This window comes from Trichoderma citrinoviride (assembly GCF_003025115.1).
Source record: "Trichoderma citrinoviride strain TUCIM 6016 unplaced genomic scaffold BBK36scaffold_15, whole genome shotgun sequence".
NCBI classification, from domain to species: domain Eukaryota; kingdom Fungi; phylum Ascomycota; class Sordariomycetes; order Hypocreales; family Hypocreaceae; genus Trichoderma; species Trichoderma citrinoviride.
This window is the reverse complement of record NW_020194723.1, coordinates 522,749-548,717: the sequence shown is the minus strand read 5'-3', so window position 1 is coordinate 548,717 and position 25,969 is coordinate 522,749. Positions and strand designations below refer to the sequence as shown.

At 55.5% G+C, this 25,969-nt stretch overlaps 12 protein-coding genes across 12 annotated transcripts; 6 read left to right on the top strand and 6 right to left on the bottom strand.

The window, feature by feature from the left end:
• Positions 1-14: 14 nt before the first annotated feature.
• On the top strand, positions 15-1,031 carry BBK36DRAFT_1089939 (MT-A70-domain-containing protein; the record flags this gene model as incomplete). Its single annotated transcript, XM_024889011.1, has 1 exon — positions 15-1,031. A coding segment is annotated over one exon (1,017 nt), but the record flags the coding sequence as incomplete, so codon positions are not given.
• Positions 1,032-1,276: 245 nt separating this feature from the next.
• On the bottom strand, positions 1,277-1,987 carry BBK36DRAFT_1162694 (hypothetical protein; the record flags this gene model as incomplete). Its single annotated transcript, XM_024894464.1, has 2 exons — positions 1,277-1,832; positions 1,914-1,987. The coding sequence occupies 2 exons, from the start codon at positions 1,985-1,987 to the stop codon at positions 1,277-1,279; spliced, it is 630 nt and encodes a 209-aa protein (XP_024746233.1).
• A 621-nt stretch (positions 1,988-2,608) lies between these two features.
• Positions 2,609-3,429, top strand: BBK36DRAFT_1127823 (hypothetical protein; the record flags this gene model as incomplete). Its single annotated transcript, XM_024891558.1, has 2 exons — positions 2,609-2,781; positions 2,862-3,429. 2 exons carry the CDS (start codon positions 2,609-2,611, stop codon positions 3,427-3,429), a joined length of 741 nt encoding a protein of 246 aa, XP_024746232.1.
• Positions 3,430-4,517: 1,088 nt separating this feature from the next.
• Positions 4,518-5,876, top strand: BBK36DRAFT_1097870 (hypothetical protein; the record flags this gene model as incomplete). The annotated part of the gene is made up of 3 exons (XM_024889113.1): positions 4,518-4,827; positions 4,906-5,199; positions 5,359-5,876. Coding segments are annotated over 3 exons (1,122 nt in total), but the record flags the coding sequence as incomplete, so codon positions are not given.
• Positions 5,877-6,721: 845 nt separating this feature from the next.
• BBK36DRAFT_1128230 (mitochondrial carrier) lies at positions 6,722-8,033 on the bottom strand (the record flags this gene model as incomplete). The annotated part of the gene is made up of 3 exons (XM_024891591.1): positions 6,722-7,446; positions 7,546-7,843; positions 7,986-8,033. 3 exons carry the CDS (start codon positions 8,031-8,033, stop codon positions 6,722-6,724), a joined length of 1,071 nt encoding a protein of 356 aa, XP_024746230.1.
• An 861-nt stretch (positions 8,034-8,894) lies between these two features.
• On the bottom strand, positions 8,895-9,544 carry BBK36DRAFT_1183892 (LexA/Signal peptidase; the record flags this gene model as incomplete). The annotated part of the gene is made up of 2 exons (XM_024896376.1): positions 8,895-9,174; positions 9,255-9,544. 2 exons carry the CDS (start codon positions 9,542-9,544, stop codon positions 8,895-8,897), a joined length of 570 nt encoding a protein of 189 aa, XP_024746229.1.
• A 632-nt stretch (positions 9,545-10,176) lies between these two features.
• Positions 10,177-11,320, bottom strand: BBK36DRAFT_1172198 (hypothetical protein; the record flags this gene model as incomplete). The annotated part of the gene is made up of 4 exons (XM_024895697.1): positions 10,177-10,660; positions 10,725-10,932; positions 10,993-11,155; positions 11,243-11,320. The coding sequence occupies 4 exons, from the start codon at positions 11,318-11,320 to the stop codon at positions 10,177-10,179; spliced, it is 933 nt and encodes a 310-aa protein (XP_024746228.1).
• Positions 11,321-11,603: 283 nt separating this feature from the next.
• On the top strand, positions 11,604-13,143 carry BBK36DRAFT_1207359 (WD40 repeat-like protein; the record flags this gene model as incomplete). The annotated part of the gene is made up of 3 exons (XM_024897400.1): positions 11,604-11,625; positions 11,885-12,131; positions 12,210-13,143. 3 exons carry the CDS (start codon positions 11,604-11,606, stop codon positions 12,997-12,999), a joined length of 1,059 nt encoding a protein of 352 aa, XP_024746227.1. The 3' UTR covers positions 13,000-13,143.
• A 487-nt stretch (positions 13,144-13,630) lies between these two features.
• Positions 13,631-15,157, bottom strand: BBK36DRAFT_1183881 (oxidoreductase; the record flags this gene model as incomplete). Its single annotated transcript, XM_024896375.1, has 7 exons — positions 13,631-14,189; positions 14,256-14,380; positions 14,440-14,585; positions 14,643-14,738; positions 14,806-14,809; positions 14,880-14,946; positions 15,033-15,157. 7 exons carry the CDS (start codon positions 15,155-15,157, stop codon positions 13,631-13,633), a joined length of 1,122 nt encoding a protein of 373 aa, XP_024746226.1.
• Positions 15,158-17,242: 2,085 nt separating this feature from the next.
• BBK36DRAFT_1128268 (hypothetical protein) lies at positions 17,243-19,999 on the top strand (the record flags this gene model as incomplete). The annotated part of the gene is made up of 2 exons (XM_024891596.1): positions 17,243-17,677; positions 17,822-19,999. 2 exons carry the CDS (start codon positions 17,243-17,245, stop codon positions 19,997-19,999), a joined length of 2,613 nt encoding a protein of 870 aa, XP_024746225.1.
• A 1,692-nt stretch (positions 20,000-21,691) lies between these two features.
• Positions 21,692-23,207, top strand: BBK36DRAFT_1127819 (glutamate dehydrogenase; the record flags this gene model as incomplete). The annotated part of the gene is made up of 3 exons (XM_024891557.1): positions 21,692-21,963; positions 22,036-22,085; positions 22,168-23,207. 3 exons carry the CDS (start codon positions 21,692-21,694, stop codon positions 23,205-23,207), a joined length of 1,362 nt encoding a protein of 453 aa, XP_024746224.1.
• Positions 23,208-23,686: 479 nt separating this feature from the next.
• On the bottom strand, positions 23,687-25,950 carry BBK36DRAFT_1127875 (amino acid transporter; the record flags this gene model as incomplete). Its single annotated transcript, XM_024891563.1, has 10 exons — positions 23,687-24,223; positions 24,290-24,412; positions 24,466-24,809; positions 24,873-24,993; positions 25,108-25,142; positions 25,227-25,417; positions 25,499-25,574; positions 25,635-25,683; positions 25,755-25,775; positions 25,840-25,950. The coding sequence occupies 10 exons, from the start codon at positions 25,948-25,950 to the stop codon at positions 23,687-23,689; spliced, it is 1,608 nt and encodes a 535-aa protein (XP_024746223.1).
• Between the last annotated feature and the right edge of the window lie 19 nt (positions 25,951-25,969).

Sequence of the window (25,969 nt, the reverse complement as noted above, 5' to 3'; positions counted from 1 at the left end):
CCGATGGAACCACCCTCATCGACATCCCGCGCTCCCTCGAAGAGGCCCAGGTCCCGCCCGGCCACCGGCCCCGAGCCCGGATCATCTCCGGCCCTCCGCCGCGGACGCCCTTTGTCACGCCGGAGCCGCGCCGCCGGGGCAACGATGCTGCGTCCCATGCACGATCCGCGGGAGCGCAGATTGCGGAGCTGATGGCTGCGGCGGCGGCGAGGGGGGCGCTGGAGGAGATTAAGAGGGAGTATTCTGGGGTGTTTTGCTTGCCTAGGGTTGGTGGTGATGCCGTGGGTATTGATGATGGTGGTGGTGGTGGTGGGATTGATGCTCTCCGTATGGGTGAGATGAAGACTGAGAAAGCATCGTCGCCAAGCGTCAAGATTCCTCCAGGAGCCGAATACCTGCACGGATCGATACAGGACCTGCGTCAAGCATTCGTTGACTTAGCGCCGCAGTTCAAGCTCATCGTTCTCGACCCCCCGTGGCCCAACCGGTCTGTCCGGAGGAACCAGAAGGCAAGCACCACATACAACACCGTCTCAACCATGTCCGATATGCGGAATCTTTTGTCCAGCATACCAGTGGCGTCGCGTCTTGCCCCCGACGGCTTGGTAGCGGTTTGGATCACCAACAGAGCCAGCATCTTCGACCTCATGACGTCCTCCAAGGGAGTATTCGCTTCGTGGGGCCTGGAGATGGTGACGCAGTGGACGTGGCTCAAGGTTACGGCCGAAGGAGAACCTATATTTGACATTGAGTCTGAATGGAGGAAGCCCTGGGAGACGCTTCTCATTGCGAAGAAGCGGGCGGGGGGGAAGGTGCCTCTGAAGCTAAAGTCGCGGGTCATTGTGGCGGTCCCGGATGTTCATTCGCGGAAGCCGAACCTGAGGGCCTTGTTTGGGGATGTTTTTGGAGAAGGGGATGGGGAGGAGGAGGAGGAGTATCGGGGGCTGGAGGTGTTTGCGAGGAACCTTACGGCTGGGTGGTGGAGTTGGGGGGATCAGGTGTTGCATTTTCAGGGGGCGGAGCACTGGGTTGATGGGGCTTGATTGCTGAAAGAAGAGGATATTCAGGGCTGAACGAAGGTTTCCTTTCTTTGTTCAAGTTCAGGAGTAATATACAGATACATAGATACATATGCTATGCCGTCCGAGTTCATCATACACTGGCCGGCTGCCATTCTCTTCCCGTTCCTTCTATACACCAGGGAGAATGCTTCTTCCTTTTCTGTAATCCATTTTCCATTTTTTTTTTTTTTTTTTAATCATCGTTTTATAGTATCTCATGAGGTCGTCGTCGTCGTCGTCTCCGTCGTCTCCGTCGACTTCCCGGCCTTTTCCCTCCCCAGAATCCGATCCCACTTCGGATCCAGCACGACGTTGTTCTCCCACTTGACCTCGCCGCTCAGCATCTTCTTGGCCAGCTCGCCCAGCTGCTCCCGCTCCTTGGGCTTGGGCTGCTGGCTCTTGAGCGGGATCTGCATGCGCTGGCGCGCTAGCTGCTCCTCGTTGCGCTGCTCAATCGTCTCCTCGCGCATGCGCCACAGGTCGTGGCTCCAGGGCTCGAGGTCCGCCGGCGGCTCGGGCCACTGGAACGGCCTGGCCAGCTCGACCGTCATGATCTTGTGCGGCTGCGGGCGGTACCACGAGCGCGAGCTGGTGCTGCGCTGCGTGAGCGGCTGCTGCTTGACGTAGGACCGCACGGTGGTGACCTCGACGCCGTAGAGGTTCCAGAGGTAGTCCCTGAGGTCGAATTTCGTGAAGCGGAGGGGCACTTTGAAGCAGGCTTCGTTGGGGGGGAGGTGTTCTTTTCGGAGCATCGTGATGACATGGTTTGGTCTGTATTCGATGGAAGTCCTTGTATGAGCATCGAGATCTTGTTCTGGGGAATCAAGGTGGGAGCGTCAATGGGGGACGTACAGAAAGACTTGCTTCTTGCCCAGTTTAAAGGCGGGCAACTGGCGCGCGGCGGCGGCTTTGACTGCCTCGGCCATGGCTGCGGCGGCTGTTTGTTGTGTTGTAAGGCGATGCTGATTTTGATGCTATACGGACATGAGCCCGGCGGTCCAGTCGCAGATCGGATTTCAGCAGTTCCAGAGTTTTGTCCAAGTGGGGTCGGAATTGGGTTAGCATACACAGTAAGTTATTGCGCAATACACTGTGCGAGTTCTACTGTAAGACATGCCTTGTAAGATGATTGATTGTTGGCTTTCTTTTCGTCTCTTTCTTTTTTTTTTTCTTTCCAATCAGCTGTACAATGCATTGTTCTCTATCTATGATCATGTTATCTGGATTCTTGTCCAAGTGGCCATGGTGAAGCTGGTGGTACAATGAGCCAATCATGACTCTCATATGGGCATGAGATATCCCTCCCCTTTATACACCAATAGCAGCCGTTCGTGATGGCCATGTCCTTGCGCTTCAGACACGAAGGATTCGACGGTTAGCATAAATGGGATGTCGCTCATGACTGGTTGCAACCTCTCGACTGTTTTCTTATATCAGCCCTCAACGTCCCGCAGAAAGCTGCTGTTTCTGCTCACTACCTACTGGGCAGAGCCATCAGAACAGACGGTTTACTCACAAATACAGCACAAATATCCTCTTCGTCTACAATGGCCGCTTCAAGTGCTGAGCCTGAGGTTGTCTTGTACGATCTGGCTTGTGTCAAGAACGTCTGCTTCTCGCCCACTGTCTGGCGCATCAGACTGATGCTCAACTACAAGCGGGTTCCGTACAAGACTGTCTTTCTCGAGATGCCAGACATTGAGCCTACGCTCAGAGCGCTGTAAGCTCGATCCCTTCACTCTCTTGCTCTCCTCCTGATACGCGACAGGCAACGCAAGAATATCAGTTGACATGAGATAGCGGCCTCCCTCCCCATGACCCAGCTTCTGGAAACAAGAGAAACTACACAGTTCCCGCCATCCAGCATGTGCCCACCAACAGATCCATCATGGATTCGACGCCCATTGCGGAATTCCTCGAGTCAACGTATCCGGACCCTTCAGTTGCGCTCGCTTCAGAGCTGGGCAGCGAAATTGAGCTCAAGCTCCGGACCCTGGTTGCCCCAGTCCTGTACCGCTCCATCATTCCGCGCGAGGTCAACATGTTCTCGCCGCGCGCCCAAGAGTACTTTCGACGCACTCGCGAGGCTCAGCTTGGGAAGAAACTGGAGGACTTGCTGGCTGGCGAAGAGGAGCGATGGGAGGCGGCAGATGCGGACTGGCGCGCTATCGGCGAGCTGATGAGGCGGAACCAAGAGGGCGGACCGTTTATCCTCGGTGAGAGGCCGTCGTACTCTGACTTTTTCATTTCTGGGTCTCTGCAGTCTGTGAGGATGATTGACGAGGGCTTGTTTGCGAGGGTTGTGCAGTACCCTGGCTTCAAGGAGGTTTACGAGGCGTGTGTGCCGTATATGGAGAAGAGGGACTGAGGAGCCTTGCTGCTGGATCGAGGATTCACTCGCTGGGATGAGGATTCGTGACTGCTCGAGCGATGGTGAAGCATCTCGGCGACAGATATAAGGGGGAGAGGGTCCCTTTTTTTGGTTTCTATAGAGAGAGCAAGCATCCGACTTGTACAAACGCCTCTGATCAGATAACTGCACTTGATTGGCTCCGGCTTCATGCTTCCGTCAGCTCCTTCACAGATGACTCTGAGGCTGTATTTTTCGAGGTTCATGAAAGACGAGACGGACCGACGGCGAAAGAAGCTGAACAGAGCTTTTCCAAACCCCGAGCTCTTTGTTGCAGACGTCCATGCTCTGTCATCGGCTCACCGAGTGCGCGACGAAGCCAACCGGCCCCCTTTCAGTCGAGAAACGAGGAACAAAGAGAACTGCGACTCCAATCTGGCAGTGAATTCACCGTCAAAGGCCCTTCCAGTCTCATCTCTCGACCCGTTTGGGGCACTTCGGCTTGCGACAACATGCAGCCTGCCCGATGTATCCTGTACCGGCACCTGCGCGCTCCTGCAGTTATTGCAGCAGCTGCCCAGCAGTGCCGAACTGCCCTTCCACAGGCTCCATGGCGCCCTGTAATTGCTAAGACCCAGCAGAGTTACAATGTCGTCGATACTTGAACAGTTCCTGGCCATCATCCGCAAACGCTCTGCACTTTGTCCGCCTTCCTTCTCTCCCTCTGCAACCGGCTACTTAAAGGACTGGACTTCATCTGCATTCCAACGGCGATGCGCAGACCTCCATGATTTTCCTCTACACTTCGATGCGATTTAGCCATGGAGGCGAGGACAGAGATAAGAGCCAGCGAGGCTTCGCCGCACAAGTCGCGCAGCAGCACGCCTCGGCGCCGCAAGAATGGCCGATATCGTCGCACGTCTTCCAAGAGGCACACTCCCTCCAGCTCTAGGAGACACACGCCCACGCCTCACAGCTCGCCCTACCGCAAGTCCAAGTCCAGGACGCCTCAGCGGGGTACTCAGTCGCCCTTGAGGCCGCGGAGAGGCGAGCACCGCGACGAGAGCAAGCACAACACCGCCAGGGACGAAGACACCATCAATGGCAAAGGCGAAGATGAGCACAACACCAAAGACACAGTGCTGGACGGAGCAAGGGAACAAGTTGGACCGGTTGTCAGCGAAAAGATGCTGGCCGACATGGAGGCGGAGAAGAGGCACTACCTGGGCACCAACCTGCGATGGGCACCGCTGGAGGAGCGGCTGTTTGAGATTCTGTTTCTGCGACAGGAGATCCCGCTGCTGCCGAGCTACTGGGAGGGGTACTTCCCGACGGTTCCCATGCCCGAGGCCTGCTATTGCTGGAGGAAGGACATGAATCCGGTGGTGTATGCGCATGCGAACAACACCTTTCGAGGTGGGAAACATCCCAACTCCCCCCTCCCCCCCTCTGCATGCGGTGGATCTCGAGATACTGACGAAGAAAGATTGGCAGCTACCGCAGCACTGACGAGACTCATCGACCTCACCGCAGACATTCGCACGACGTGCCAATCTGGCCTACGTGACAAAGCTCCTCAGATGATCAAGAAGTCTTTGGACAAGTTTCTCAACTGGGCTGCCGAGGACGGCGGCTATCGCCACTTGGAGTACCTCCCCAACATCATCGTCGAAATCGTCGACAAGCACAGCAATGGTATGCCTAGAACGGCCTTTGTGGAGATGCGCATGAGAGACCTGGCGAGGAAGCACCGCAAGATGCTCGCCATCAAGCCGGACAAGGAAGACGGTGCGGCCGAGGGGGATGTGGACATGGAAGTCGAGAGGCAGATTATGGGTGAAGCAGAGGCGTCGAATGAAGAGCGGCAGAAGCAGGCCACTGTCATTAGGAGTCGATCGTGGAGGCTACTTGGGTCGAGGGTGATGGACAAATTGTTTCGGTTGATAGGGCGGCGGCCTGTCATCAAGCCAGAATATCATGGGGAAACATCTGTTATCGAGAGCGATGCCGATGAGCCGATGACGACTGAACAGGGTACTCCAGCAAGGGATCCAGTACACGTCAAGCAAGAGGACGACGAAGACGCGGAAATACGAGTCGCTATCAAAAGGGAGCTGCACAGCGAGTCAGAAGACGACATCGCCATGGCAGACATTCCTCTAGCTTCAGCTCCAACAACAAACTCTGCGTCATCGCCGACGCTGTACCGCCGCCAGCCACCCGTCATCTTTGGCTTCTTCATCATCGGAACGACCGTCATTCTGCTCACGGCCGACTCTTCCAAGGACGAGGCAACCATGAATCTCACGCCGCAGGTCGAGCTGGATTTCGTGGACCGCAGCTTGGGCATCTGGAATGCCCTGACGGTGGCCATTGTGGCGTGTCTTGCGAGGGACGACATGATGCAGAGGACGGAGGACTTTGAGGAGGCGAGGGTTGTTGAGGAGAGTGATCCGGACGCTTGATGAACGGGGGGGTTGTTGTCGGTGAAGTTGAGGTTGTCGATGTTGAACGAGTTGATGTTAAGAGATTGAGATTGCCTGGGGATTTTCCATTGTGGGGTTGGGTGGGCATCTATGTTTGCTTTATACGACGGTTTGTTTGCATTGGGCTGTGCGCTCTTGATCTTGCTTGAGATACCTTTTTGTTTTTCGATGTCGATTTTACAACCCCTGTTCAACAAAGGTATCAAAAACAATAAAGCCTCCCCTATTCGTAACACATGCTCTTCCCCCCCCTGGACCACGAACATACTCATACAGTTGAACTCTCCTCATCAGGCAAAGACAAGTTGAAATGAAGAGGTAGTAGTAATAACACAAATGTTGGGAGATTTTCGGCACGTAACCATGTCCATCCCATGCCCCCCTTCTCCCCTTACTTCTATCTATATCCATAACCATATATCAAAACACAAAAATGCCAACTGTTTCTAATGGTTTTCTTTTCCCTCTCCCGTAAAACGCCTTCATATACACCCAAAGTTTGACCGCGAAGCCCCCCCCCTTCCCAAAGTCCCCCCCCTTTTCATCTTTTCTTATGCTCAAAAAGTCTTTCGTCTAGTGAATTCTGTACAGGTTGATATCGCCTTTCCCCCTTCTGGATATCTGTCAACTCCTTTCTTCTTCTTCTTTCGTCTTCGTCTTCTTCTTCGCTGCGACGCTCGTTTTGTATGTCTTTGCATCGCGATGCTGCAACTGTCATGTACAAACCGAAAATGGAATAATTACCCCCCCCTTTCCTATGAGAAAGCAATCCCTCTTCATCATCTTGTTTTTCTTTTCCTTCTTCTTTCTTCATCTCCCCCTCCTCACAACGCTGCTTCGGAATCGGAATCGGGATTGTCCAACGGCATCCACACCTCCAGCTTGTGAAGCAACCGCTGATACAAAAACAGCATGCACCCGCTCTGGATAAACGTCCACACGCCACGAGGCCCCACGCCGCGGAACCAGCCGCCCACGCCCTCGGTATGGTAAATCACCCGCAGGCCGGCCAGGACGGAGGACGTGTTGAGCGCGATGGCGCCCGGTTTGGGTCTGTGCGTGCTCGGAGACGACGTGGATATCAGTCGCTTCTGGGGATTCGGGTCTTTCGATCGATGTGAAGAAGGAGAAGGTTCCGGCTCGGCGGCTGCGGGCGTGTTGACCTGCGTCTGCAGACGGGTCTTTACGACGTCGAGGGGACACGTGATGACGCCGGCGAGGCCACCCGCGGCGGCGCCGGTCAGGAGCTCCAGGGGCACGCCAATGTCGCGGCTCTGCTTGTAGACGCGGGACCAGGCCTGGAACTGCTCCCAGAACATGAACTGCAGCGCGGAGAAGGGCAGGTCGCGGTAGAGGGTGGCCTTGTAGCCGTAGAAGAGGGCGGAGGCGCCCTCGGTGCGGACGATTGTGCGGGCGGCGTCGAGGGTGCCGCGGTAGTTGTAGCCGGAGGCGAAATGGGGGTTGTTGTAGCGGCCCTGGAGCTGCAGCCGGGTCTTGAGGACTTCGGACGGCACGTAGACGATGGAGGCCGCGAGGTCTCCGAGGAAGCCTGTTATGAGAAAAGGGGTTAGTTGGTCGTTGAAAGGGAGGGGCGAGAGATGATGGGTGTGTGTGTGTGTGTGCGTGTGCCGGCGCAGCGCATACTCACCTGCTGAGAGATAGGCGAGATGGTGCTGCAGCCCGTGGTCTATCAAGAACCGCTTGCTCCATTCGTAGGTGCCGAAGAAGAGGAGCGTGCCCGGGAACGAGCCGCCCAGCGCCGGGATCCAGCCCCCGTACAGACCCCTCGCGATGCCCTCCTGCCGCCAGATGGTGTAGTACGAGCGCCCCAGGGACGAGTACTTCGGCGGGAAGTGCGGATCGCCCTGCTGTCGCGTCTTGACCGTGTCCAGCGAATGCATCAGCATGTCGCCCGTCGAGCCTCCCACGCCTCCCGCAATCATTGCCTAATATGGAGATCCCAATCCCAGCTGTCAGCAAAAATTCCAGCTCAAGATCGAGGCGTTGCCGTAACCCCCCTCATTGCATGGGTAGCAAGAGGGCTTCCCACCGGAAGACGCAGCGTCATAGGCAAGGGGTGAGACCAACGTGGATATATGGCGGCCGGCCCTCGGCCTCGATTTCTTCGCTGTGCATGGCGTGGTGAGGAGCGTCAACGGGCTTCACGAAGTCACCATGACGAGGCTCCAGGGCAGCGGCAGAGTCACGGCCTGCCGCCGCAGTCGGATCGCTGGGCGTCGCGCTGTTCGGCTTTGCGGTCGCAGGGTTGTAGCCGGCGAGGGGGAACTGCGAGGAGCTGGAGAGGCCTTCGGACATTTGGTAAGGAGGCGCCCAATGGAGGAGGGAATGCGACTTGCTGAGGCGTCTATGCGAACGGAGATTGTGAGGGAGGAGGAGAGAAGGGGTCCACGGAGGAAAGAAGTAAAAAAAAAGAAGTAAAGAAATAGAGAACCAAGCCAGCGCAAAGCAGCGCAGCGCAACAAGGTCGCAATTCTATGAGCAGCCCGTCTCCCTGTCCTCTCTGGTTCTAACAGCAACAGGACGGCTAGATGGTACGACAAGAAGAGAGAGAGAACAGAAAGAAGACGACATCAGACCGTCTTCAGCGTCTCTCGATGCCTTGAGCGGTCGCGTGGGCTCCCGACGCTTTTTTCTGCGAACTTTTTGCCCTGAGGCTCCTGATAGGCCGTTGAGCCCCGGCGTTTTGGGGCTCAGCCACATGCGTCGTCCGCATTCGCCGATCCGCTGTGGCGTTACTTGTTGAAATCACCGTACTGTAACTATTACTTGCACTTTATGCGGAGGAAATGGCTGTTGATATCGTGGGATTCATGTTTTGTGAATAGGTAGCCAGGTTGAAGTAAAGTACAAGTATATATCGATGCAGTGTCCCTCTAACGGTAATGATACATCTACCCAAGACGCCCGACTATGCAAATGCACCCGTCCCTATCGTACAATCCCATCTCCCTCCTCCTCGCCCACTCACTCACTCACTCACTCCACCAACGGCCTGTCATGCTCCCACCACTTGACCGGCCCAAACTTCCTCAGCGGATACACGATATGCGTCACCCTCCCCGTCAGCAACCTCTTCGAAACGGGCCCGTACGTGTTGCTGTCCAGGCTCGACCCCGGCGGCCCGTCTCCCTCTACCCAGACGTGACCCTGCGGTATCCTCACCGTCGAGACGGGATACGGCTTCTTTGTCTTGATGACGTCGCCTTCTACTGCAACGACCCTCTTGACGGCAATCACCTCTGGATGGAATGGGCTCCTGTGAATTGATAAGTCAGAACCAGCTCGATATTCCTCTCATGACTATCCACTACACAGCCCTCACGCAAGAAAACTCACCTCAGCGTCACCACCATCCCCCGCTGCAAATCCTCCTGCGGCGCCCACTTGTAGTTGAGCACCACGTCCCTCCGCAGCGACGAGTCCCGGTCCGCATTCATGAACGGGTACATCGAGTTGCCGTCCACGACCGTCAGCTCCGCCACGTGCAGGTTGAACCACGCAATCACCGGGATCCAGGTCGCGAAGCCGATGAGGTTGAGCGCCGTCGTTCGGGCGAGGCTGGGGGCGCTGCTCCCTCCTGCTGCTGCGCTACCTCTGATTCGCGCCCATAGCGAGTTGAGGGCCATGGGATTGTTCCCCGGCAATGTTGGGAGTGGTTGACAGTTGGTTCGAGATTTGCGATACTGATGCGAGGAATTTAGTATATCATATCATTAGACATTGATCGTTACAAATCCAACGTTTGATGAAAAAAAGAGGGCTTCTTTTAAGTAGTGGTGGGGTTAGCTCATGCCACACAGTACCTTAAGGTAGAGCCTCGGTGAGTGACCACTGCAAGATGCGACTTCAAAACCCCGAATATCACCACATCTCAAACTCAAGCAACTTACATACTACTCACATGCGCAAAAGATGGGTGACGCGATTCATTGAGCAATTTATGACTTTTTTTATTCTTCATATCATGTGAGGCCTTGCGCAAGTTCATACGGGCCTCCACCAAGATCTAACCCCTCCAGACTGCCGATATTGCACGGCTTTTCAAGTCGCCATCCCTCACTCGCAAAGACGCCATTACCCACCGCCAAAGCTTCCTAAACCAAATTCTAGGCTCATGCCCTCTTTTATCACGAGCGCTAACGGCTTGTTCTCTTCCCCCAGCTTTTTTGCCCCTTGTAAAGTCCTGACAGGCTCCGGTACCGCATTTTGAACCACAAGTCTCCTCGCTTGCTGGCATAGAGTCGTGAGACACGTACAATTAGATCGTCTCGGGGATGTTGTCGTCGCTGTCGCTGACACTCTCGTCGCCGCTGACCTCGGCGTTCTCGCGCTCCCTCTTCTCCATCAGGGCCTGCAGCTCGGCATCGTCGCTCTCCGTAACGGCCTTGGGCTCCATCTTGACGGTCAGGTTGCCGCCGGCGGCCTCGATGCTCGTCCGGATGTCCACAATGGCCTCCTCCAGGCGGGTGATGCCCTGCGCCTTGTCGAGACACGTGCTGGTGAGCACATACAGGGGAGGTGAAACGAGTCGGACCTTGACCTGCATGGACTCTGTGTTCTTGGCCTCGGCGGTTCGCAGAGCAGCCTTGACAGCGTCGATGCCCTCGTAGCCGAAGCAGGTGACCTCGACGTCGGCACGGACCTTGGTGGGCTGAGGGGTGAGTCGCTTGCTGATGTACAGCTTCAGCTCGTCCTCGACGACCTGGTTGGGGAACTTGATGTCGTCCCACACCTCGGGGTTGCTGCTTCGAGGTTAGTCTACCTTTTGCGTACATCACAACTTATGAGTCAACGGCAGCCACGTACGTGATGGACAGCTTAAAAGCGTCAATGGCATGGCCGTACTTGCGGTTCAGAGGCCAGGTTATGCTCTCGTATAGAGACTCGATCGGCGTCTGCGTCTTCTCGGCAACGTGTCGCATGATGGAGTGCACCATCTTGCTCTTGTTGTAGCGCTCTTCGCACTTGACGATATCCTCGGGCGAAACTCGTCGTTTTGACAGATCAATGTATCCTGCAATCCAGTGTGAGCAACCTGATCATTCTCTCTCCGCTGAAACTGTTGGCAACCCACCCTTCTCCTTGTCGACACGGAGCACCACCACAACTTCGTTGCGCCCGACTCGGATGAGCTTCTGGATACTTCGGATACGTCTTCGGGACAGCTCAGAGAGCAGAATCATGCCGTCAATGTTGTCATACTCCAGCAGCTTGACGTAGGCACCCATCTCGGCGATCTATCCAGCGATCATGATTTTGTCAGAATCTCTGTTCGTTTTCCTGCCCACTCCTTCCCCCCTTTACAGCCAAAAGTGAAAACACACCTGCTTGACATTGACCATGACAAAGCTGTCAATCTCCGGGTACTTCTCCTCATAAAACCGGCAGTTCGTTAAAGACATCTTGGCGGTATTTCTTCGACGTTGGTCGGGAAAAAATGAGTGTCGATTGGTGAAAGGAAGATGGTTGTTGAGGTGGGGGTTGGTTTTTATAGGGCCCGAATCGTCCTTGTCGTTGCCGCTCACGCGAGTGTCAACGTAATCGGTTCGGAGTGGCTAAATCGTTTGGAATCGACGGCCGGAAAAGAGTCTCGGTACTGGCGAAACTCGCTTGCTGTCGGCTCGTAGGTAGGGGAGGGAGAAAAGAAGTCTGTATAAGCTACGTTTCTAAACGATTCGAAGTGGGATGAGGAGTCACAATTTTGATGGTATTTTGCGCTCGAGCCAGACGTTGGTGGCGGGGTGTGGCTCATCCTAGGCGGTCGATAACGGCAATTTCTCAGCCACAGCCACGATTGCAGCTTATCGGCACGTGATGCCCCAAGTAAACAACCAAAGCTTCCCTTCTTGGGGCAACGGCTGCATATCATGACCAAAGCAAACAATGGCTCCAGGTACGCTGAAATGGCTCTATTTTGTGATGTTCGAGTGCGATTGCAGACGAGGATGGACTGACAGACGCACCAGCAACGCAATACGAGCTCTCACCGCCTCCCGGCGACGCGGTATCGGCCATCGCATTCGCGCCCGTCTCGGGGACGAAGCTCCTCGTCTCGTCATGGGACAAGAAGGTGTACCACTATGACATCTCAAACGGTCCCGAGGCTTCGAGCCTCATCAACACATATGAGCACCGCGCCCCGGTTCTAGACGTCTGCTTCGGCGCGGACGACAATGAAGCCTTCACCGCGGGCATGGACTGGACGGTCAACCGGTATTTTGCTACTCCCATGAACCTGCGGGTTTGTCGACACAGCTTGAGCCCCATCCGCTGACCGTGGGAAAATGACAGCCTCAACGTCGAAACCGGCGAATTGACCCCCCTGAGCAAGCACAACGCCCCCGTCCGCCGCGTCGTATACAGCAAATCGCACGGCATCCTCGTCTCGGCCTCCTGGGACAGCACCCTCAACCTGCACAACCTCAACGACCCGTCCAGCAACCCCATCACCATCGCCCTCCCCGGCAAGCCCCAGGCCCTCGCCGGCAGCCCGACCAAGATTGTCGTGGCCATGACGGGCCGCATCATCAACATCTACGACGTCAACGCCATCGTCGAGCTCTTCCGCACCGGCGGCACCGACCTCAAGCCGTGGCAGCAGCGCGAGTCGTCCCTCCGATACCTCACGCGCGCGGTCTCGTGCATGCCCAACGACGCGGGCTACGCCACCAGCAGTATCGAAGGCCGCGTTGCCGTCGAGTGGTTCGAGGACACGGCCGAGTCGCAGGCCAGGAAATACGCCTTCAAGTGCCACAGGCAGGCTGCCCCCGACGGCGACGGAGACATTGTCTACCCGGTGAATGCGCTCGCGTTCCACCCCATCCACGGAACGTTTGCGTCGGCCGGCGGCGACGGCACAGTGGCTTTGTGGGATGCAGAGGCCAAGAGGAGGTTAAAGCAGTATCAAAAGTTCCCCAACAACGTTGCCGCCTTGGCGTTTTCCAACGATGGGAGGTATCTGGCCGTCGGGGTGTGTCCAGGGTTCGAGACTGGGCAGAACGACTACAACGGTGCTGGACAGACGTCGGTCTTTATCCGAGAGCTCGGCGAGAACGAGGCAAAGGGCAAAGGCGCTAAATAAGAAGGGATGGTCATTCGTACGGCAGCCCAGTCCGAGTCGGCGTTCTGGTAGGATATAAGGAATTTGTATTTGACGACAAGCCATGTGATAGTTGATATGCACAACACCAAAGCAGGTAATGTAGATACCCATTAATACAATGAATGGCTACCACTCTCCTGGCACTTCGTTGAAGTTTTGTAGGAACGGTCATGCAGATGATGGAATTGAAGCAATGAACTTTCTCTCATATTCCAAGATAAGCCTATGTTCTTCTACTACCCGCCGAACAGCTCGGACCCTCCCAGCAAAGTTGTACGCAGCTCAAGTCCGTGTGCTATTCAGCACCTGTCTTCCATTACTAGAAACCCGTGATACGAATTCCGTCAGGTCCTAAGGCTGTCTCGCTCTTCTTTGCTCGGTCACCATCCGACGCCGGCTCCAGTACCGGCACCAGCGTGCATGCTACGATCATAGTAATTGTGCTGGTGGCTGTGGCGCTTTGGTAGCCATCTCCAGCACGTCGACCGGAAGCGGACGCTCTACTCTCCTATCTTGGTCGGCGCGATAGGCTGCAAAAGAAGAAAACAGTTGTCAGCGCTCAAAAATGATCATTTTGCTTTCGGAAGGGAAGGGAATGGGGGAGGGGAAGTCAAGCACATACCTTGGTGAGGGGGACATATTCAAAGTGGGCAGCAGCTTCAAAGAGCCAAATCTTCTGCGGCGACGCAGCGGGCTCTTTACCTCCCCACAGCATGCTGTTGGGGAAGCCAATGTCGAACGGATACGCGCTCTCAATCTCCTCAATGTCCTCCTGGGTCAGCTGCAGGGTGAGCGCCTCGATGTTGCCCTTGAGGTGGTCGATGGTGCGGCCGCCGACGATGGGGAAGACGTAGGGCGTCTTGTGCATCACGTACGCCAGCGCGACGCTCGTGAGGGCCGTGTTCTTACGGAGGGCAATCTTCTCGAGCACCTTGCTGACCTGAATGTCGGTCTCGGTCAGCTGCACCTTACGGCCGACCTCCGAGTTGCGCTGCTCCTCCGTCTTGAACTTGCCGGCGCCGAGGGCGCCCCAGGGGGCCAGGGCCATGCCCTCGTCCCTGCACATGGGGATGATGTCGCGCTCAAAGTCGCGGTTGGCGGCGGACCAGCGGCCCTGGTAGACGGAGAACTGGCGGAAGCCGTGGTTGCGGGCGTACTCATTTGCCTTGCTGTGTTTCGGCGTCAGCCAAGTTGGAATGCAGATCGTGTCACGGCGTGGTCAAGGGGTTACCAACCTCACCACCCAGGCGGGAGCATCGCTGATGCCCAGATACAGGACCTTTCCGGACACAACAAGGGCGTTCAGGGACTGCATCAACTCGGGAATCGAGGTGGCATAGTCCCACCAGTGCACGTACAGCTAGGTATGAAGAGTCAAGATATGGTGACAACTCATTCGTCTGGTGTGGCATGTCTCACCAGGTCGATGTAGTCGGTCTGCAGCTTCTGCAAGCTTGCTTCAACAGACGCGTGAAGGCTTTTGGTTCCGTTTCCAGTGAAGTTGGCCGCGATATGAGGACGAGCGGGTCCCAGCTTGTAGCAGGTGGTGTACTTTGTCGCAATCACTATATCATTCAGGAGTGGTCAGTTGTTGTGCACGAGCTGGCGATGACGAGACATACCCATCTCATGGCGGTTTCCTCGCTTCTTCATCCATTCACCAATGATGGCCTCCGATTCCTCGTACTGGTAATTGTTTGCCGTGTCGATGAAGTTGCCTGTCAACGATGTCAGCGATGCTCGCGCCAATGCATCCATCAGTACGTCGACAAGACCGCAACTAACCTCCCTATCAAGAATGTTAGTACTTGGATAAGATACTCTGATATAATAGTTGAGGAAGAGGAAAAGAAGCTCACCTGTTCGTAGAAAAAGTCCAAAATGGCCTCCGAAGTTGCCTTATCGCAATCTCCCATGAAGTCCTTCCTATAAGTGTCGTCCGGGCCATCAGCAATCACTCTTTTGTCTCCACGTAGTTTATAACATAGGAAGAGAAGATGGGAGAGGACTACCATGCTGAGCCAAAGTTCATGGCACCCAAACACAGCGGGCTGACTCTCACCGAGGCAGTTGGCGAGAGCAAGCGGTAGCGGTTGAGCGGGCTCACGGGAGCAGGAGGAGGGGGAAAGAGGCTCATGGTTGCGGTTTTTGTAAATGTTCAAATTCTTTTCTTCTTTTTTATCCTGGGACCTTGCGGTGGGAGTGGTTTAGAAGAGGTGCTCTTGTAGAGAGGATGAGGTGATAGGAAGAGGATAGATGTTGGGCGAGAGCTGTGCCCTTTATAGCTGCAAAGCAGCGAGGCATCAAGGGAGAGCAACAGAACATTCGAATTGCCTCGAGTCGCATCATAGCGGACTTGTGTTGCCTTGCAAAACAGGCAATCGCACTCCAGACATGCAATCGAGTTGTTGAGGCAATCCACGAGTGGTCATCAAAATATTGGGCGGGTGCCAATTGCCGCGGTACAAGTGCCTTCCGCATGGGGGTGCCTTCTAGGCGGACGACACACACAATCGCCCAATCAGAGGCGCGCAGACATGCGACGCTTTGTGCCCTGTACTAAAACCGACGGATATAGTCCACGGATATGCTCCACAGGAGAGAGGCGCGGTGCATATCGCAGAGGAAATTGGCACCGCGAAGTTGGCACCATCCTCGGCCACGATGTTCTTATTTCCATGCCTTTCAGCTGTGTCTAAAGTCCGAGTTAGAAGTGCAGCTTGGTGAGAAGGGCATCCCTGATGGAGACTGGGTCCGCTATAGGTCGGAATGTGGTGAATTGTTCGGCTTCTAAGAAGCAAGAAGCGGGGTTGGCATGGGCGAGGCTTCGTATCGAATCTCGATGCTTCGCTTGCTGGATATGGTTTGCTATGCTGGGGAGACTATAGTCTGTGGCTTGCTATCATCCGGCCCCAGTATGCGTGGTCGCATTGCGGCAACCTCAGGGGAACCCCGCCGTTGAAGAGACTATTGCGCATGGATCGAAGAGATGATGGACTTGATCTGGCTTGTCTTTTCGTCGTTGAAGCGTCAGACACCATTGATATCATGTCCGTTCCGTTAGACATCCATTCCAATAGACTTTGACACTCGAATCATCCAGCCAGGTATTGCAATAGAGCTACAAGGTTCCCTATAAGAACGACAGGTTGAGTGATAATCAAAGCCTACAGAGCCCTATCATCCGCTGTCTCTAGACGCGTATGGTGTGTACATCGATGACGAGACTTCGTGTCCTCGAGTGTGATCATGGTGTGACAAGCAGCACAACTGCACACTTACCGTATAGAAAAGCCGGGCAATCTCCGTGGGAGCCGAGGTTCTTACTGACAGGGTGGTGTGAACCTGGTGTTCTATCTATGACGACAGGCAGTGTTTAACAGGAAATAGTCTTGCTGGTTGATACTGGGGATGGAGTGAGCCCAGGTGGTATTCCATGTACTATCTTTGTTAAGTCCGTGGAGAGGCAGCCAGACAACCGCCGAAAGGCTCGCGGCTGTAAGACTTCTGCAACGAGGGGCGAGTCATGAGAAAGTCCGCTGGCGGAGAAATACCATACTACTATAAGTGGTTTGCATGGCATAGACACAGCTTTTGAGAGAGCCCACTGATGCTGATGACCTTGCAGATTTCCTGAACTGGAACATTGATAGTTGAGACGAGTATATACTTACTAGGTATCTTGTATCGCTTCTCTCATCCTTGCCCTTGTGGGCATGGACTATAAGTTGGCATGTGAGGTACTAATTCGGAAGCTCAGAAACGACACCAAGTGAAGGAGTGGAGAGAAGGAGAGTCTTGCGGTATCTGAAGCAGCAGATTGCATTTCTTCAGGTTTTCCTATGTCAAACAAGCTTATCGTCTTCTATTCATGCTTAATCTCTATATAACGAGTAACTACTATAAACCACTTATAGTTCTGCTAAGCTATATTACGGCTTACGGCCCATCTACAGATCGTCTGAGCGGTACGTACCGATCCTCCACCACGATGCCATTTCCAGTGGGAAAAGGTTGGCGGGGTGAGACCAGGTACGTACCTCCCACAGCTGAATTCTCGCCGGCGAAGAATAGCCGAAATCTTCTCTCCATCATGCCATGGCCAGAAATCTTACGATAGCTCCGTCCAGCACCAAAGCCGCACTCCCACCACCGTGAATGCGCGCATCCTCACCGACTTCGACATCCAGAAGCAAAGCGGCAGCTATGGGCGGCCGTCGACATGGCCTCCACCCCCCCCGTTCCGTCTAAAGCCGCGCTCAACGCCCTCCGCGGCGTCCTCTTGACGACCTCGTGCTCCGTTGCCTTCCTCGCCGAGGAGCGCCGCCGCCGGCTCAAGATTGCTCGCGCGGCGATTGACAATGCGAGGAAGCTGCATACCGTCAAGAGCAACAGGGGCGCCGTTGCGCTGAGCGAGAGCTGGGATGATAAGCTTGGGGATCTTGGAGGCGACGTGCTGTCGCTGCCGGCTGGGACGCGGCCGAAGAGTTCGTATCGGAAACGACGGCGCGGCAATGCCTCTACCTTGTTCGCGGCTGGGGGTGGCTTGGATGGAGTTTTGTCCGAACAGCATGACACGACTAGGGGAGGCACGACAGCCGATGGGGAGCAGAGAGATGACCAAGAGACGCAGATATCGAACTTTGGGCTGGATGCGGTAAAAATGATCTTGCCATTGGCCGACAGCCGTCTTCCGGACCTCTCCATTATGTCCTTGGCAGCTTCTACATTGCCCATATTCTCACACAATCCCAAGGAGAAGAGTTCTGAGGTCGGAAATGGTGTTGATTCACGGGTCAAGGTTTCACTACACAAAGATCACAACTTAACCATGCGGTCCTCGAGTACACGAAGTGGCTCGCCATCCTTGCACGATCTACTACAGATCGACGCCTCTTCTCCGACCCGGCTATCTCTATCATACACGGCAACACAAGCCACCGAGATGGACAAGGTTGTAAGGCTTGAGCAGTTGATTAAAGAGCTAGAAACCAGCCATTCCTCTCAGACTTTGACGCCCGAAATGGTAGATTTGGCCATCGGCGAGCTGCAGAAGATACCAATATCAAGGCCTGCAACCCCCGGATCTAGCGGCCTCGTCAGATCGAGTGGGTTGAGATTGCTGAGGCTCATAGTCGACTCTGAAGCGACCAAGACGACCACTGTCCTTGCGGCCCTGCTCCCACACTTCAAAGACCCCATCCAAGCTCTGTCACCTTTGACAAAATGGCTATGGGAGAAGAAGGATAAGAAGGAGTTCGAGCGACTACTCCAGTTCCTCTCTGACGGCAAGCAATCGCGATTCTGGATGCAGGGCATGACGATTTATCGGGTTCTGTCTGGTCTTGACGAGGTATTGGGCAGCTTCAAAGACGTCAAACAGCTGTATCGTCTGCTCCAGAGCGCTGGCTTGTACCAGGCAATTGCCGCATCCCCCAACATCGAGTACAAGATACGCCGGCTCATGGTCTCAAAGGCCCTGAAAGCAGGAGACGATGCTTTTGCTCAGGAGGAAATGAGCTACCTTTACAAGTTGGACGCAGATGCGGCAAACGCGGACGTCAAGCTCCAGAGCAGGCTAGTTGTGCGCGAGGCCGCCCTCGGGCATTGGGAAGCCGTCCGAAAGGGCATAGAAGCGCTTGAGGATGCAGGCAATGCGAAGCCAAGCGATTTACGATACATGATCAGCAAGATTACCGACGTATTTGTGCAAACCTGCTCATCAGAAGGCCTCGAAGCTTTACTGAGGAGGTTTGTGCGCAGCTACAACATACCTCTGAGGTCAAGATGGGTCAATCTCGTGCTGGACCAGTACGCGAGCCGCCACGATCTGGACTCGATGTTCTCATGGCTGCAATTCTGTCAAGATGCCGGATTCAAGATGGACGACTCATTCGTGCAGCGATTCTACGCTGGATGTCGCAAATACTGGAGCTTCTCCAACAAGAACATTACAAAGTTACACCAGAGCCTCCAAGAGCTTGCACCGGCCACGTCGAAGCTTACGCCAAGCAAGCCTGAAGGAAAGACGCTCAATGATACGCCGCCGGCTTCGCTCGAGTCGAATCGCTGGCTGTCTGAGGCGGATGCTTTCGAGTGCATGGAGTGGCTCTCGGCTCAGAACGAGTGGGAGCGTGTCTGTGCGGCGTACAGCCGATTGTTGTCGAGCGGGTTGAGCATTTCAGTTCGCTGTCTTCGCCTAGCAGTCTTGGGACAATTGAAAAGGCCAAATGGGAGCATTGACGAGGCGGCAGCGCTTATTGACGACGCTCGCGGAAGAGGCTACGACGTGACGGAAGCCTTGACCCCTCTTTTACTGGCAAGACTCGAGAAAGGAGACGACGCCGGCGAGTTGATCAAGCAGGCTCTACGCCGGGGCAGTCGCATTCACGACAGCGTCTACAACAAGGCGGCACAGATGCTCTCGGCCAAGGGCGACTTGCACGGAGCTGCCACCATGTGCGAGGTGGCGGCAAGGGAAAACGGCAACGGAGAGCTCCTGTACAGCGAGTACAACTTTTCCAACCTGGTGTTTGCATACACGGGCTCGGCCAGCTACAGCGCCTTGAAGTCGATCCTATCCAAGTTCACGTCGGAGGTGCAGTGGTGGCGCGGCAGCCGGGCTTGCAAGGAGAGCATCAAGCTGGCCATGAAGACGACGGCGATGCGAGCGGTGGCGGATGCCAGAGAGGACAATGACCATCGGGATGCGCTGTTCAGGCTTGATGAAGCGCTCCTCCACGTCAAGAAATGCCGCTCGACTAGGGAAGATCGACGAGCGGTGACGGAGGCGTTTATACGGGTGGTTCGACCTGCGGTTGCGGAGGCCGAGCAGGATCATGCCGCGGATGGGCGCCGGGCGAACCTGGCTACTACTACTACGGGGGACGAGCCGCTGTTGGAGATGGTGGAGGCGAAGCCGTTTCAGCGATCGGTGATGGGGGTTCGCCAGGGACTGGCGGCTGCTGGAGAAGCGTGAGCGGCGAAGATGTCGATGTGTACAAGTTGTATGATGCAGGTGTAGATGTACATAGCTTGTGAAGAGCATCAACAGCATTCCTAAAACACCCGATTGCCACCTATTCTTGTTTCCACTGTGCCTCCAGTCTGTCCTTGCTCCTCCGAAGACTTCCGCCAGGTACAAGGGGCCTCGGCCTGCATTGCAGACCCCCAACTTGTTCGTCATTCCCATGGGGGACATGCTACTAGTAGTAGTACCAGTATGTAGTAGCATTTGGACCACCTTAAGTTCTCGAGTGAAGAGAGACGGTGTCTTGTTGGCCTATCTGGAGCCAGGGACAGAAAACACGCACATGTCAGACATCAGGACAAGAACAAACAAGAACCCCCTCGCAGCATCTGCATTGTTTGTCAAGTGATGTCAAGTTGCAGCTCCCCTTACTCTGCCTAGTCCCATAAGGTGTGGTTCGTGTGTGTGCGCGATCCCGCAGCACGCCGGTAACGGGCACGGCGTTGAGGAGTGAGGTGTATTACGATTGGACGGGCAGGACGGAAGAAGCGAAACGCAATTGAATCTTCAAATCGGGCGGCGGGTGGCGTCGAGCCAATCAGCGTGGCTTGCTGTCACTGATTGGGAATCCGTGATGGGTGTGTGAGATTGATTGGGGGGATCTTGGAGGCGTTTTGTTTGACGTTGACGTTGACTAGTAGAGCAAGCTCCGGCGTCGGTGAGGAGGGTGTGGCCGATGGTGTACGAGTAGTTTGTAGTACATACAAATCTCATTATCAATTGGCTTTACTCTGAGGTTTGGAAGGGTGTGGTGGCTTGGGGCGATTTGGGTGATAGGCGTGATTGGGCTTCTTTTGAGTCAGCCGCTGTTCATTAGTTATTGATTGTATTAACGCCATTCAAGGGATAATCACTCATTCAACTTCACCCATTCCAGTCCCTTGTTCATTTTATGTGAGGCGGCACTTGTTTTCGGTCTGCCGCTCCCATCTCTTTGGAACGTGGGGTTTCATTCTGGTGCCTGTATCCGGAGAGCGACAACGGCCGAGTTCGGTCTCCGTCCAATTGGGGCGTATCATCTCTCTCTCTCTCTCGCTCCGAGAACTTGAATTGATACATGTAATACCACATACAGTACAATTGAATGGGTTTTGCTTTGGGCCTGGGGAGATCATCCCATCCCATCCATCACATCCCCCATCCCACGCAACCCCATCTAATCTAATCGAGAGCGATCTTCGGAGCAAGCCCAGAATTTTGGCGAACGGGTGTGGCTTGAGGTCTTTTTTTGCTCTCTTTCATTTTGGGGCGTAACGTGGCATGGGATCGGGGAGATTTGAGAAAACGCCGGGGTTATTGGTTTGATATGCTGGTTTGTTGTTATCTTTGCTTTTCTTGGCTTTAGAGTTTGGCCGAGGCGGCGAGGTTTGTTGGTAGTAGTAAGAGCAGGATGACCGGATGGAGGATGGATGGAGGGTTGGTTTGGCGAGCTGGGTATATAGAGGAGGTTGTTTCCCCCTCGTGCTGTCGTTTCTGGTTTCCTCTCTGTTTCTTGTTTTCTTGTTCCATTCGTGATAGACGTGTGACAAAACTCGATTTATATACACCTGAGTTATACATCTGTACACCTTGAGGCAGTCAAGCACGCGACACACCAACCACCACCACCAAATACCCAACAACTCACCCCAAAACTTCGCCATGTCTCACCTCCCCTCCGAGCCCGAATTCGAGCAGGCCTACAAGGAACTGGCCAGCACCCTCGAGGACAGCAGCCTCTTCAAGGAGCACCCCGAGTACCGCACCGCCCTGGCCGTCGCCTCCATCCCCGAGCGAGTCCTGCAGTTCCGCGTCGTCTGGGAGGACGACAAGGGCCAGCTGCGCGTCAACCGCGGGTACCGCGTGCAGTTTAACTCTGCGCTGGGCCCGTACAAGGGCGGTCTCCGGTTCCATCCTACCGTCAACCTGTCCATGTAAGTCTCATGATAGTTGCTGGTATCTTTTATGAAGCTTTGGGCGGGGGGCTAACAAACGGGGGTGTACAGTCTCAAGTTCTTGGGCTTTGAGCAGATCTTTAAGAATGCCCTGACAGGCCGTAAGTCTCTTCTCTCGCAGCCGAACGAGCAGAAAAGAATTTCAGGAGATCATATATAAGCTAACCCAATGTCAAACAACAGTCAGCATGGGCGGCGGCAAGGGCGGTTCCGACTTCGACCCCAAGGGCAAGTCGGACAACGAGATCCGGCGCTTCTGCCAGGCCTTTATGCGCGAGCTGTCGCGCCACATCGGCGCCGACACGGACGTGCCCGCCGGCGACATTGGCGTGTCGGGCCGCGAGATCGGATACATGTTCGGCGCGTACCGGCAGGCGCGGAACAAGTTTGAGGGCGTCCTCACGGGCAAGGGGCTGAGCTGGGCCGGCAGCCTGATCCGGCCCGAGGCCACCGGCTACGGCCTCGTCTACTACGTCGAGCACATGCTCCAGCACGCCGGCCACGGCTCCTTCGCCGGCAAGCGCGTTGCCATCTCCGGCTCGGGCAACGTCGCCCAGTACGCGGCCCTCAAGTGCATCGAGCTGGGCGCCACCGTCGTGTCGCTGTCCGACTCCAACGGGGCGCTGGTCGCGCCCGAGGGCTCGTCGTTCGCGCCGGAGCACATCGCCGCCATCGCCGCCCTCAAGGCCGAGCGCAAGCCCCTGACGGAGTTTGCCTACGGCGACCGGTTCAAGTACTTCCACGGCGCGCGGCCCTGGGTCCACGTCGGCAGGGTGGACGTTGCGCTGCCGTCGGCGACGCAGAACGAGGTCAGCCGGGCCGAGGCCGAGGCGCTCGTCGCCGGCGGCGTGCTCGTCGTCGCCGAGGGCTCCAACATGGGCTGCACGCAGGAGGCGATTGACCTGTTCGAGGCGCAGAGGAAGGAAAAGGGCGCTGCGGAGGCCGTCTGGTACGCGCCCGGCAAGGCGGCCAACTGCGGCGGCGTCGCCGTGTCGGGGCTGGAGATGGCGCAGAACAGCCAGCGCCTGGCGTGGACGGAGAAGGAGGTCGACGACAAGCTCAAGGACATCATGAAGAACGCCTTTGACGCCGGCTTGCAGACGGCCAAGAAGTACGTGCCCAGCAAGGAGGGCGAGCTGCCGAGCCTGGTGGCGGGCAGCAACATTGCGGGCTTTGTCAAGGTTGCGGAGGCGATGCGCGACCAGGGCGACTGGTGGGCTTGAGCTTTTTTGCTTCTTTTTTTTTTTCTAAATCTTTGTGTTCTGCCGGTTATAAAAGTGTTTGTCTTTGTTGGGCGTTTGGGGATGGGTATTGGTGGGACTTTTGATATCATGTACAGCGAGTGGTTGAGATGTTTCAACATGAACTCTTAGAATGCTAGATAGTTATGATATCTACAGGTAAGGTATGATAACCAAAAGATCCAAGTGATGTCGTATGGCCAAGATGTAAGTGATTCTCGAGGTAGATTATATGACTGAAAGTCTACGATGCCAAGTAGTAGTATAATAGCTCAAAGATATGAGTGTAGCCCCTAACAGACAGGCATAGAAGCGATGATCCCTAACAGACAAAAGATAGAAGCGATATTCAATACTCACGACTTCTGCAAAAAACGTCGACTCCATGACAGTCTAATGGGTATCTAACAGTCAGCTGCACAAACCAAGCGCAAAATCCCCATCCAGCATGCCCCCCAATTTCACTCCTCATCAGCCGACTCTCCCGCCATAAGCTGCTCCTTGATCCGCCGACTCGGCAGCCACCTGTCCTCGGGAATCCACCACCACGACAAGACGGCGAAGATGGTCACCGCGCCCATGATGACAGGCGCGTAGTTGAGCGTGTCGCCCGTGACGGGAAAGACGTACGGCGAGAACAGCACCGCGACGACCCAGCCGTTCCACAGCACCGACACCGCCTGGAAGGGCTTGCTCCAGCGGCCGAGGCTCCACGCGGGCTTGGGGAACGTCTTGGGCGTCAAGAGGAGGCGGCCGAGGCAGATGAGCCCGTAGGCGGCGGCCGAGGGGACGCCGGCGGCGGAGACGAGCGACGTGAAGGCCACCGACGAGGGCAGGATCGTGCAGGTGATGACGGAGGCGACGGCCCAGACGACGATGACGGCGTTGCGCGGCTGGCCGTCGGAGACGCGGGAGACCCACGAGGACCAGGGGAGGACGCCGTCGCGGGCCACGGCGAAGACGAGGCGCGAGGCGGCGAGGATGGCGATGGCGGTGTTCTAGGTGTGAGTGTGAGTATAGTTGGAGACAGATAAAGGAAAGGGGGGGGGGGCAGAGCAACTTACAAACCACAGGGCGACGATGCAGATGACATTCATCACAATGTGGCCGCCCTTGCCGAGGAGCACGGCATAAAGGGGCACAAACGGCTGGACACTTCCATACGAGAAGAGGGTGTCTGGGTCGGGCTTTGAATAGTGTCAGATGCTTCGTCCAGACTCATTAGGCATGCAAAACTCACAGTGCAAAAGAGAAACAGAATGACGACGACGAAACCCCCCAGTCCGCTCACAACGGTGCTCCAAAAGATGCCCCGGGCCGCAGTCACGCTGGCGTTGCGCGTCTCCTCGGCGACGTGCCCCGACGCGTCGTAGCCGATGAGGATGCCGGCCGTGGCGAGGTACGACAGGCACCAGTTCCAGCCGGGCGACGCGCCGGTGCCGTTGTACGTCGTCATGAAGGCGTCGTGGGCGGAGCGGAAGCCGATGGTGTTGGCGGTGCCGATGGGCAGCCAGATCATGTTGAGGACGAAGTCGAGGAGGACGAAGCCGGTGGAGAGGTAGAAGATCCATTTGAAGTATTTGGCTATGCGAGATGTGAGTTTTCTTTTGTCTGAAGAGGATTGCAATGACATGGACATATACTCACGGGACAGCAGGTTCCAGATTGCAGCCAGAGCGAGGAGGACTTCGGTGCAAATCCACTGGACGGCGCGGAACTTGACGCTCGACGGATCCGAGGGGAAGTCAATGTTGAAGACGACGATTTCCTATCGGACACCCAGATCAGCTTCCAAAATTGCCCCTTTTCTTCCTCATGGATACTTTAGATCCCAAGACCGTAGCTCAGGGGAGCTACGGAATAGACCTGTGCCGAGACTTACCGACAGCATGTAGTTGACAGCTCCCTGCGTGTTGCCTGTTGTTTTCATTCCCTCCAGTCAGCTGCTCCGACCTCTTCTTTCAACTGTTCACTCTAGTCAACATGAATGCACAAACATACTGGCACAGAAAGTCGTCCAGGCCGTAGTACTCCACCAGGCCACGACATATCCAAACAGCCGTCCCCATCGCGGTCCGCCGGCTTCAGCCGCCCAGAGGTAGATGGACCCGGCAAGGGGCAGCGATGAGCAGATTTCGGCAATGACGGCGGCGCTGATGAAGCTGAAGACGCACGTCACGATGAAGCTCGTCCTGGCGTAGAAAGAGCTATGAGTTTTGTGTACCTAGCAAAGACGAGGGTCATCATGAGCGTGGGAGGAGATTGAAGCTCACCAGTAGGCAAGATTGCCACCTGCGGCGATGCCGGTGGAAAAGGTGACGCGGACGCCGCCGATGAAGTAGAGGGCGGCTGTGTCTTGTCAGCATTCGGTTCCCGGAATTTGAGCAGAGATGGAATGGGAAGTCTCACCAAATGTGGTTGAAAAGTTGTGAAACAGATTAAACGTCCTATGAAGCACCTGCAAACAAAGAAAAGAAGTCACGATGAGAATCAGGCCATTGGAGTCGATACGGGGTCCTCGAGACGCACAGGTTTGTAGCCAAGTTTTGTCTATTCCAGAGCAATGTCAGCAACCACAGCTTTGCTTTCTCAATTGACTCTCTCATTGACTCACCAACACGCGGGTATCTGCAGATTCCTCCACGACGCCCTCGACATCGTGCGCTTTGGAGTCTCTGGGTGGCGCATTGGCCTCGCTTGCGGCGGGAGGTGCTTCTTCAATCATTGTCGCTGCCAACGAGTCA